General features: G+C 38.6%; 2 protein-coding genes across 3 annotated transcripts; both read left to right on the forward strand.

Moving 5' to 3' along the window:
- The first annotated feature begins 272 nt into the window (after positions 1–272).
- Positions 273–6659, forward strand: LOC137738330 (uncharacterized). Of its 2 annotated transcripts, none has more exons than XM_068477968.1 (13): positions 273–1303; positions 1492–1573; positions 1690–1881; positions 2248–2312; positions 2389–2548; positions 2878–3123; positions 3201–3317; positions 3526–3714; positions 3857–3938; positions 4257–5192; positions 5261–5776; positions 5861–6082; positions 6165–6659. In XM_068477968.1, the coding sequence occupies exons 1-13, from the start codon at positions 273–275 to the stop codon at positions 6641–6643; spliced, it is 4317 nt and encodes a 1438-aa protein (XP_068334069.1). In that variant the 3' UTR covers positions 6644–6659. The 2 variants fall into 2 exon arrangements, with proteins under 2 accessions (XP_068334069.1, XP_068334070.1); XM_068477969.1 differs by having other exon boundaries at positions 4257–5179; positions 5275–5776; positions 5861–6051; positions 6194–6659.
- Positions 6660–7892: 1233 nt separating this feature from the next.
- LOC137737557 (uncharacterized) lies at positions 7893–10506 on the forward strand. Its single transcript, XM_068477078.1, has 3 exons — positions 7893–8200; positions 8300–8405; positions 10194–10506. The coding sequence occupies exons 1-3, from the start codon at positions 8030–8032 to the stop codon at positions 10274–10276; spliced, it is 360 nt and encodes a 119-aa protein (XP_068333179.1). The 5' UTR covers positions 7893–8029; the 3' UTR covers positions 10277–10506.
- Positions 10507–12050: the final 1544 nt, after the last annotated feature.

Below are 12050 nucleotides of genomic sequence, written 5' to 3' on the forward strand. Positions count from 1 at the left end.
TATTGTTAGCCAATTGTAAGGTTAAGCTCACATTTTATATTTTTAACGTAGATAATATCGTTTGTTAAAAAAAAAAAAAACGCGCTTAAATCAAAATTTTAAATAATCACTTCCAAAATCCCACGAATTTCTGCCGCGCAAAATCGAAACAAGACCCCACTGTTGAGTCCACAGCAAGTTTCCGCTCAACCGCTCTCCACCACCACCATCAATATCTCCGGCGACACAGAAACCAAATTTAAATTGAGAATTTCCAACAAACCAAACCAGCCATGAACACCACCGCAACCACATCCACCGGGGAACAACAATCACCACCCCCACTATCGGACACCGATATCATCCGAGTAGCCCAGTCCTGCTCCTCAATCCCCTCCTACCTTCTCTCCACAGCGTCCCACCCAACCCTCCTCTCTTACCTCACCGCCCGCTCTCAATCCATTTCGCCGTCGAAGCCAGTCTCCGACTACACCGTCTCTCTCCTCTCCCTCATCGCTCTGTCTCCCCAATTCGATTCTCTCTCTACCCTCCTCTCCTCTCTCCTCCGATCCTACACCCAAATCTTCACCTCCTTCCGAATCCCACACGACGCCAACTCCCTCAAAACCATCCAATTCTTCCACCCCCTCTTGCCCCACGTACCCATCACCGATCTTCCCCAAATAGTCGAACCCATTGTGTCATTTTTGCCCCAAATCGTCGATTTGGAGGATGCCCAAATCCTTGACCTTCTTCCCCGGTGCTTGAACTTGATTCGCAACGCTGAGGAGATTGAACGTGGCGGGCATTTTGTAAATTCGGTGATTGATAAGATTCTGGAGGTTAATTGGTCAAAAGGGTTGGTGATCAAGATGGTTTCGATTGTCAGGGACTTTCCGGTTCTAGATAAAACGAGGGCTAGGGAGTTTGTAGACAAGGTGTTTGTGGGAATGTCAAGGTTAGACTTGCAGGACTTGCCGTCGATTGTGTACCAGCTGCTGGTTTTGGCGTCTAAAGGGTTTGTTAAGAGAGAGGTAGTTGAAGGGATTGTGATGTTTTTCGGGTCAAAAATGGCGTCAAAGGCAACCTCTATTGTTAGACAGGTTGAAGGGACTGTGTTGCTTCATGTGAACTTTGCAGTAAAGCAGGATCCTACACTAGGACAAGAGGTGATGGGACTTGTGAGGTCGGATCTTAGAGCTTTCAATCACTTTACAGTTGCTGTTTTGTTGTCGGTTTCGAGGGTTCGGAAGTTTGGTGAGAGTTCGATGGGGGCTTTGAAAGTTACGCTGCTTACCACGTACCGTGATTACAAGTTTGCCAAGTAAGGGTTGAGTGCCTTCTCAGTTCTGTTTAATTTTCATTCATGTTCATCACAAGATGTATGTAGGTCCTTTTTGTATAGATAATTTTGTTTTGGGATGTTCTCAATATTTAGGTAATTATTTGCAAACTCTTTTGTTTTGTTCTTTTTTGCGGGACATAAATTGTGAACTCTTTCTTATCTTGCAGAGATTGTAAGTGGATACCTAATGACATGAAGGAAGAATATCTGCAGAATGTCAAAACAGTGGAAGAGGCCATGTTAAGAGCTGTAATTGCCTTTCAGTCTGTTATCTTCTATATGTGCACATCTGTTCTTTCAAATTTAAGTATAGTTACCCCAATTTATAATAGTTATGCTGTATTCATTCTTTTGTTGAAATTTAGGTTAATGAGAGCAACTGTGGAAGAGAACATATTGTGCCGAGCATGTTGCAGTTTGCATTTTTATTGCTAGAGTCAGCGGATGAGGGAAGTCGTCAAGAGGCTTGCAATCTAAGTGGTTTGTTAGGCATTGAGGAGCTTGCTATTCAGATGCTGAGAACTCTATTTGAGGCCCATGACATGGCAAGGAATGAGGTCAGTCCAACTGTTTGAATACGGAATCACATTACTAGTTCAACGTGCTCATCATAATTTTACAGTTGGAGAGCGGGAAAGAAGAAAAGACTTGTATGGAATTTTAGTTATGGAGGCATGTATTCAATTTTTAAATTACTTGGCCCTTATGTATTGTATAGCTTTGTAGCACCCACGACACATTCGTTGTAGGATTTAAATGGGTGTAAGGCTTTAAGCATGTTAGTGTATGGAATGGATTTGAAAAGGTATTCATTAAATGAAATCAATTTAATAAAGATGATTGCATGTAATTGGAAGGTAGAGCAAATCATGCTAACCAGTTCATCTCACCAGCTAACCTTCAATTGTTTTCAATGTTTATAGATTATCGAGCAGTGTAAATTTCGCATCCTTTCTTTAAAGCCAGAGCAGAGCATGGCAATCATAAGGTAATTCCATTCACCTGCTTAACATTGATTGTAATACTGTGTTTCTGGTTAAGGTTTAATTATCTTTTATGTGCAGACTGCTTGGTAGTCTGGTTCAAATTTATCCATACCCCATGCTAGAACATGTTTCCCGTCTGAAGGAATTGTTGGATTATTTTGCTTTCATGCATGGCAAGGTTGCTGCTCATCTTGTTTCTGTTTTATTACCTCTCTTGAAGTTCAGCCGCGATCTTCAGGTAACTACTGTTCCATTTTTCTAATCAATCAGAATGGCATATTTATACTTGTGAATTGTGATACTATGCCCTTAAGCTCTATTGTAAGCTTCTGCTTTTTACAATTACCTGGAAATGAACAGAATCCATAGCTTTTACATTGTCAAGTTCTATCAACGGTATGTCATATGAGTGTCTGTTGGATTTTTAGTCAGATGACGTATGACAATGTGGAAAGAGATTTTCAATTGCAGGCTATGATGTGTTGCATACAAAGTACTAAAAAAGTGAGAAATGTTGTTGCAGTTCACAAACAAAGTATATTTATTTAGTTGTTTAATTAAATACAGGATTACACAATTTTGGTAATGCGTAAGGCGATGTTTAGACGAGAAGATGCGATTCGTCTTGCAGCAACTGGTGCTGTCATTGACCTAATTCTAGCAGAAAAGCAATCCAAGAGAGATGACACACTATTATTTCAAGAGTCATCTAGCCAAGCCAGTAGCAGCCAGCAATCTGAGATGCGCTACAGTGTGGGGGGAGTCCTTTTTCAAGAGCTTAGTGGTTTGCTACAGAGATGTCTTTATCAGCAGGTTTTACATTTGTCTTGTTAATGATATTCTGTTTTTATTTGACCAATGTCAGAATATAATTGGGTCACTGGTTTTAGGCAAATGTCAAAGAAGTCATGTATCATGGACTTGTGAAGCTTGTGTTGGTGGACCCGTCAAGTGGTGGAGCTGTCTTTGATTTTCTGTTACCTCACTTCCTCCACTTCTATAAGGAGGTAATTGCAGATGCTTGTGATAGCTTGTTTTGTGAAGCTTTATGCTGTTTCTGAATTCCAAGTTTTGATCCATTATCTGGCAAAATTTATGGTTTATCATGCCAAATTTTATGGAAAGAAACTAAAACAGTGCTGATTTTGCATCTGGCATGTAGTTGATACAATTAATATAAATTCCATGCTTAAGATTGAAGCACTATCTTGGCAGGATGAAGACGTTCACCTACGAATCAACTGCTGTGTTAAATCAGAGAGTGGCAAGGTTTATATAGAAGAGCCGTTAGATTGTCTTCTATCTTGTATCTCTTGGATGCTACTTTTACAACCGCATGGTAAAACTGAGCACTTGGAATCTTCATGGGCATGTTTGGGTTTCTCCCTTTCACAAGAAAACGAGGTCTCACATTTCTAGTTAACAAAATTCATTAAAACTATAGTTTACATCTGATTTCTTGTTTCTTTTTGTACCGTATGATTTCTTTTTTAGATTTAAAAATAGAATTTGAATCTTACATTGGCAAATATGAAACCACTGACAGGCAGGAAGAAATTTGTCAGGTGACTCGTTCTATACTGCTTTCTTGAAGATACGGAAGTCATTAAGAAATCAGAGTTTGGAAGGTTTGCATTAAGACTTTATTAACCTATGCCATTTCTTTTCTCCCTTGGTTCCTCTTGAGGTTGTGTGAAGTATCATTGGTATATCCTTTTTCAAATTTGTTGTATGATAGTTTCAAATGTTTTGATTCTTTCGAACCTTTTGTTTTTGGGGAATTCGCACTTGCTGAAAGATTAAGCATTACGCAACAAATAGTGTATTGTTGTTTGTCAGAGACACAGTCTGTACTTTTTGAGTCAGATTGGAAACTATTGATGTTATACTTGTCATTCTTATTTTAAGACAGACCTTTCTTAACAGTTAGATTCTTTATGTATCAGGCATCTTTGGTCAATCTCAGGATTCCGGTTCTTCATCTTTTGAAGAGGACAAAAGAAAATGCTGCTCGTTTGTTTTATCAGGAATTATTGAAGTAGTCTTGAATGCTATTGCTACTGAGTTGGAGAAAGCAACAGACAGAAAGAAGTTGGATTTGGAAAAGGAGCTTATTGAGTTTGTTGACCTTCATGATTCATTGGATAAGGATGCAGGTATCTCCAAGCAGAGTACAACTATCAGAAGAGGGAATCCTCGCACTACTGCTCACGATATGACCAACAACATGGATTCAGGCCAATCAAAAGTGACACAAGGACGAGTATCTTTCTTTGCAACTTCAAGTATATATCAGATCTTGCAAACAGTGTTGACACTACTCAATACTGATAATTCTGATAATGTTGCGACTTCCCAAAACCATAGCCAGTTGACTAGCAAAACAACAAAATGCTCCGCTAAGATGATTTGTTTTGTGTTGAATGCATCCCTCAGTCATATAAAATCTTCATCTGTGCTGCGAAATGAAGATCCATTGAGAACGTTGATCTATGGGGAACTTAAGATGCTAGGACCCCCCTTGCTGAAGTTGATCATTTTGCTCAAATCGGGGCCAAAGATGTCAGATCAAAAGAAAAAGGAAGCTAAAGGAAAGAAAGATGTTCATGGACAAAGGGACCATCTTCATCTAGCCTTGATTTGCTTGAAGGAGTTGATAATGATTTGTTCATCAACTTCACACTTGACTGGTTTGCTTGAGGATATGGTGTCAATCTCCACTCTTCAGCATGCTGATTCAAATAATGAAAGTGAAACAATCTCGATAATCAACGATCAACATTTACGAAGCAAAGAACTGTTCATTGACAAAACCTTGAAGCCTCTATTTTCTGAGCTTCTGGCACTTTCATTTTTCAGTGAAGTTGAGGTAACCGGCATCTGTGACTGCTGATTTGTACCCACTTTTTTTTTTTCCTTGTAGAATGCATTTATCTATTTCTCAAAAGAGCTTTTCTATTTCAGATCATCTCTGACATGATAATGATCATCGGGCGCAAATTGCCATGCGAACTGAGTAACTCCCATGGAGCTTGGGCTGTTAGTGTTTGCAAAAACAATGAAATATTAAGCTCCAAGGTCGGAAAAAGCATTGTGAGGCTCGCTATATGTTTAAGCTCCCCACCAGATGATTTAATTATATCTCAAGATCTGGCTAGAGAGCTGTTACAAGTTATTGGATCAGAGGGAAATGAACCTGTGAAGGTGTCTGAAGCATACCCGGTCATAAACCATCTGACAAGCGCGGTATTAAATTCTTGTGTACTGCACACAATTGAAGAAGTTGTAGCTGATATGGATTGGGCCACCAAAAAGTTGAAGACATTCTCTTTAGTCTATCAAAAAATGGTTCATTTCAGTCAGAACAACGAGCAATCTTCTGAGTTGGCATTTGAGGAAAATCTTTACCCTAGGGCGGGAGCAGTGGTGAAAGTACTATCATCCTTTGTTTCAATGAGCCTCAATGGTACATGTGGAGTTTCTACAAAGAAATGAATCCATCCTACTTGTTGCCACTCCTGTTTATTCATTTTGCTTTCAACCTCTGCAGATACTCAAGCTGAGATATTGCTGCGATTGGCTGCGAGGTTTTACAAGCATTTAGCTCAGATGTCAAAGCTTAGAATTGCTCCTAAAGGTTGCAGACAGATCTTTCCTAGCCTCAAGTTTCAGAAGCTTGTGGAAGTAACCTGTAAACAGCTCACGAACCCGTTGTATGTCTTTGTGGACATTATGCAAAAGGTATTATTCCGATTCTCTGCCCTTTCTTCCCATGATTTCACTTGCACTATCGACTGTTTGCTGTCCGTTGTAAGGGTTTAGGTTTTGGGGTTTATGGTTCAACTGATGCCGCGGTTCCATTTCATTGATACTTGCATCGCAGAAACAACAAGAAAATGCTAACAAAAAGGGGATCATCAACAAAATAAAGAGGGAGAACAGATGCATCCCAGACCTGATATATCAGATAGAAGACTATGAAAAGTATCTAATCCAGCTTAGCAAGGTGTGCAAAGTGAATCTATTAAAGCACGCCAAGCGAAGCACTGCGCGTGATTTCAGAATATTCCCGAAAGAGAATGCCACTCCAAGTGATGAAGCAAACCATGCCAACTCCAATGCAGTTGAAAACGAGTCAGCTGAGGATCTCAATGCCAATGACAACGAAGGAGACGATGATGACGGGTTGGAGAAGATTTTATCAGCAGAATCGAATAGTCCTATGGTTGCAGAGGATTCTGGCTCGGAGAATGAAGAAGGAGATGGCCTTCCTAGTGCAAAGAGGTTGAAGAGAAACAACATAGTTGTGGAGGACTCTGATGATGAAGCCTAATACAAAATGCACGCGACTGATATACATCCACACACTCCACACACACTACATATATGAGGGAAATTTTGATATTTCTACGTTGGCCATCGTTCTATTTTCATAGAATTTTATAGCAAACGTGATCCATCACGAATTTACAACGAGTATTAGGATAAGTGAACCCTAACGGGTTGGTCTATGGAAAAAGCGAACAAAGAGTTGGAGCCCCCAATTTGAGTTCAACTCTCATGGATATATTCGTTGGGACCGCTGTCTTTGCTTTGGTGGACTATTTGATCCGGAAATCAAAAGTATGCTACTGATTTATGCATTATCAAGGTTACATTAAAAAAAAAAGATTAAGTACATAAAATCTCTTTTACAGTCTTTTTAAGTGATTGTGAGTACTAACGGTTGATAAATGAGATTGAATTTTAAAATGGTATGATATATGGATTAAGTTAGCTCATCTAATGACATTTAATATGACAATGGTGTGCATGTGGTAGAGGGAAAGTATTTCCGAAATATAATGTTACATTTTTCAAACTCATTTTCCCAAAGGTCTCGTGATTATTGTCATGTATTAGATTTAGAATGATGAGTTAGAGCTGAAAGTACAGAAGGGTAGAAACACAGCCATCATTGTCACACAAAATATTAAAATTATAAATTTTGGTCGGACCATTTATGTGGGATTATCAAACCCCAAAAGAGTCAAAATTTTTCAAACTCGTTCAGAATATTTACCTCACGGTGAAAGTAATTTATTTTCAGGTATTTAATGATAATTTTAAGAGAGTTTATTAAAATTAATTTTTAAAAAATAGTAATATTTAAGTTCGGTTAAAATATAATTTAAAAGATTTAAAAAGCTAAAAAATTTAAAAGAATTAAAGAGATTTCGTAATATATTTTAAGAACTAATAAATTTCACGTCTCTCTTTAAAATTTAAGAAGTGTATTCAAAATTTTACATAAATTCTCTAAAAATCAATTAAATTTAATCAAATTCTATAAATTTATAAATCTATTAAACTCTTCCAAAATTCAAATAAAATACAATCTCGTAAATGCGATCAAAGAACTCCCGCAAGTCCCCGTACGCGGTAAAAATACCAAAACCAAACCGCAGTAAATAAAAAAGATCTTCCGAAATGGAAAAGAAAACAATCATAACACACATTTTTCACTCATCGCAGTCACACCCACAAGACTCAGAGAGAGCGAGAGAGAGAGAGAGAGAGAGCGGAGAGAAGGGTGGGTGTGGAGGGCGTTGTTCTTCTTCTCTGAGCAGAAAAGAACAAGTTTCATCCTGCTTTTCCAGGCAAAGCTCTGATTTGACACCAAATCGGAACCAAACACACTCGCTTTTGCAAGCGAAGCAGAGGCGAAAACCACAAAAGTATGAGCGAAGACGCGAAGAGAAGCGTCGCCGGAGCTCTGTCGGCGAAGCCTAATTCTGACGACCGGAAACCCTCCTCGGCTGTCACCACTCCCGCCGGCAAGCGCGTCATCATCAAGAGCGCCGACATGTTTCAGGATATGCAGAAGGAGGCCGTCGACATCGCCATCGGGGTTGGCTCTCTCTCTCTCCTCTCTCTCTCTTACTTTGTTTTGCTGGAAAGGGATTTGTTGGAGATGGAAAATTGAATTTCTGGGTTTTGTTCTGTTCAGGCATTTGAGAAGCACAGCGTGGAGAAGGACGTTGCGGAGTATATAAAGAAGGAGTTCGATAAGAAGCATGGACCCACTTGGCATTGCATCGTCGGTCGTAATTTTGGTAACCCATTCAATTTCTCTCCTTTTCTTTTCTGGGTTTTGTTCAGATTTAATAGTTGAATGCATTTGGAGTGACATCGAAGAAAATGTAATTCATTGTTTAGTGATTTTAGTTGTTATTGGGTTTTATTTGTAGTTTAATGAGGATGGGTTGTGTTGTTTGAAATGGAATAGATCTAAGCTTAAATGGATTCCTGTGTTCTAAATGGTTATCAGCTGGATATTGCAAAAAGTACCGGAATTTATAGTCCTAAATGATTAACAAATTCTAAATTAGAATGGCTGAAAAAACTTGGATCATATAGGTCTGATGTTATCGTAGCCGACTGTACATGTTACTTTATTTGTGGACATGAAGTAGTGTTTAACTCAATAGGAGAAACCGGGATGCTGAATGACTATTCTCCAGCAGATCCTAATTTTGTAAGGACCTCTGTTAGTGATCTTTCCTCAACCTTCTTTTGTTGAGTGGTCGATATTCACCTATGGTTGAATGGTGGAAAGAGATTTTTAAGTGATTGAAAGTTGGGGATTCAATCTTGTATATAATCACTCTGCAATAAAAGTCATGTTTGCCAACAAATGAAATTAAGTTGTTGGCTTGTCTTACACACTGACTGTACCAAAGTTTATAAGTTTGAGGTGCCTAATAGGCTGTGTCTAGACTCTAAATCAATGTCTTATCAATACCTTTGGAGGGAGGCAGCAGAATTGAATATGCTTGTGATTTGGTTTCTTTATGCTGTGTGACAACATGTATTCCTAAATGCTTAGCTGGTTATTTAGAGGAGAGAGATTTTAGGTGATTAGTTTAGAAAAAGTTTAGGTGAGATGTTCAAGTAATTCACCGACTGCAGCTTGAGCTGAAAAAGTTTATTGATAGCCCATCCATTTGAAAAAAGGTTGTGCTAGTGATGTCCTACCATGCAAGAGACAGCCCGTTGGGGTGTTGATTTATGTGCACCAAAAGTGAATGTCTTATAAGTCTGTTATGTTGTTGGTTCACTTCTGCATATGGAAAAAATATTTGGTTCTTTTTTCATTGTTACGTGCCACTGTTACATTTTTCACATGCAATGTTTTGACATTGGTGTAAAATTAGATATCATTCCCCGGTTTAACAAAGTTCCTATGTTTCCTGTTTTGTATAAGTATTAGTTTGCGCCATTTCTAACTGTAGGAAACAGTAGGTGGGATTGCCATGGATAATCAGAGCAACATTTTCTTTAGTTTCTGTTCAACCATCTTGCTAGCTTAACATCATTGTAGTAAAAACATGAGGCCACCTAGGTTTAACAGTTCATAACTGTCTTGTGCGTCTCCTACTATGTTTTCCACAAGCACCCTTTTGGTTTATTATGAACCTCACCAGCACTGGCATTGCTGCTTCAGAGTTAATAGTTCAGAGCGCTCACACTCATATTTGGTTGTTGGGTCTAAAACTAGCTGTGAGTCTGCCACCAGTTTACATTGTATTCTTGACAGATGTATACAATAGCCAATATAGCAGGCAAAGGCACGTGCTTGATGCCTTTGGTGATCTTTGATATGGTATCCAGCTAGATGAAACCAGGACTACTAAGGGCAATTGCTACTAATTTTTTTTCGCGGTCTATTCAGAATGCAACAATTGAAGTTGTTTTTAGAATTTTGGATTTTCGAAACCCTTTTTGTTTTCCTTGATCTAGCTAATCTTGAAATTGTTCATTATATAACATGTGGAACTACAAACAATTCCATCAAATAAGAAGCTTTCACAAATATATTTTCGCGTTTATTCTTTTTGCAGGTTCGTATGTGACTCATGAAACAAACCACTTTGTCTACTTCTACTTGGATCAGAAAGCAGTTTTGCTATTTAAGTCTGGTTGAACACGGTTATGGTGATTACAAAGATGGTGACGAAAAGAATGACGACGAGCCTGAAATTGTGATGCCATAAGTTGCACGTGTATGTATTAAACTGAAATCTGCTAGCCTGCCAACCACTTGCTTAAAAATCTTGCACTTAACTTGTATATCTAATATTACTTCTACAGGCTGTGAACCTCGGGTATGAATTTCAGTTTTTCAATTTAATTGTGTCTCTAACTCCGCTTTAAGCTCTTTCATTTTCCTTTGTTTGGTGAAGTGAAAATTTTCAACTTATTTGGGTATTCTGATTTCCCATTTGCCCATGGAAACGGAAGACATAGCATAAAATGCCGGAAAAGTGCGGTTTCATTCTAAATTGCCGGAAAAGTGTTGTTCCATTCTAGAATAGGCCGGCGACATAGTATAACCGAGATTCATGGCAGCTGGATTTTTAGCCAAGGATCCAAAGGGTAAGAATCCGACGATCATGGATTCCGGTTCATGCTAGGTAAAGCATAAAGAATGTGCAGAATCTCTGTTATTGGTTTGCTAATGAATGAATTATTTGGCAATCAGTTTGTTCTTGCACGTAATCAATTAACTGAAGCATACTCCTTTGAAATCGACCAACAAAGCAGGAAGGGGATTTTGAAAAGCCATGATGATTTGCAAAGTCTCTTCTGAGTGGTGGTGATCGTTGCACACAGAGGGGAATGCCATAAACAGTTCCGATAATTTTCTACTATTGTTCCCTGAACTGTGGCCTAAATGAAGCGTTGATCTTTGAACAAAAAAATAGTGAGTATTAGTTTCTGAATTGGTAAGTGAGATTAGGAAATTCTAAAAGAGTTACCTCAAAAAAACTATAATACTCTTAAATTTTTATTTCGACGAACAAAGCTTCAATTCGATCAAAGTTTAAAAATAGATGCTCAACAATTCACGTGCTCCCATCGGGCCGTTCAAATTTTATCCAACGGTTACAATTATTATAACTTTTAGAGGGGCTCATTGTTTGTAATCGTTAGATAAAATTTGAACGGCCCGATGGGCTTGCTCAGGAGGATCCTCACCCTTAGTTTAGAAGAGGATCCTGTTCCTTTTAAAACATTTCACTTTCATACTTCAAGTACTATTTTATTTCAATATAATACATCCATTACATTTTTCATCCATTGATTCATTAAGAGCTGAAATGACTGCCACATTTATGCCACGTGACTGCCACATTTATACCACGTGGCTACCAAATTTGTGCCATGTGGCAAAAAAAAAAAGTTTGTGTGCATTAAAAATATTATAATATTGACCCTATATAAAAAAAAAAAAGTAATATCCACACATCCCATTTTACTTTTCACACAACTTTTTAATTTTCGGCCTTTGGATCAAATGAATTAAAGAAGATCAACGGATAGAAATTATCAAGAGGTGTGTGAAAAGTAAAATGAGGTGTGTAGATAGCACATCCCAAAAAAAAAAAACAAAATAACAACCTAGAAGTAGAAACCTCTCCCACTCCACCCTTTATGCTCCCATTGCAATCAGGCCAAACGGCAATACAAAACCTCCACCCGCTCTGTTCCCATTGTAACCATAGTGTTGGGTAAGAGAGAGAGAGAGAAAATGATGCACGATTGTTGTTTGGCTTTATTTAGACGGCAAAAATTATTTTTTTGCAGATCCCACTGCCATCTCCTCCACTGGACTTGGGCCTCCCAACTCCACCCTTGACCCTCCCTCGCCGCTCCCACCGCCATCTCCTCCACTAGACTTGGACCTCCCGACTTCC

The sequence above is a fragment of the Pyrus communis genome, chromosome 6, assembly GCF_963583255.1.
Source record: "Pyrus communis chromosome 6, drPyrComm1.1, whole genome shotgun sequence".
Classification (NCBI taxonomy): Eukaryota; Viridiplantae; Streptophyta; class Magnoliopsida; order Rosales; family Rosaceae; genus Pyrus; species Pyrus communis.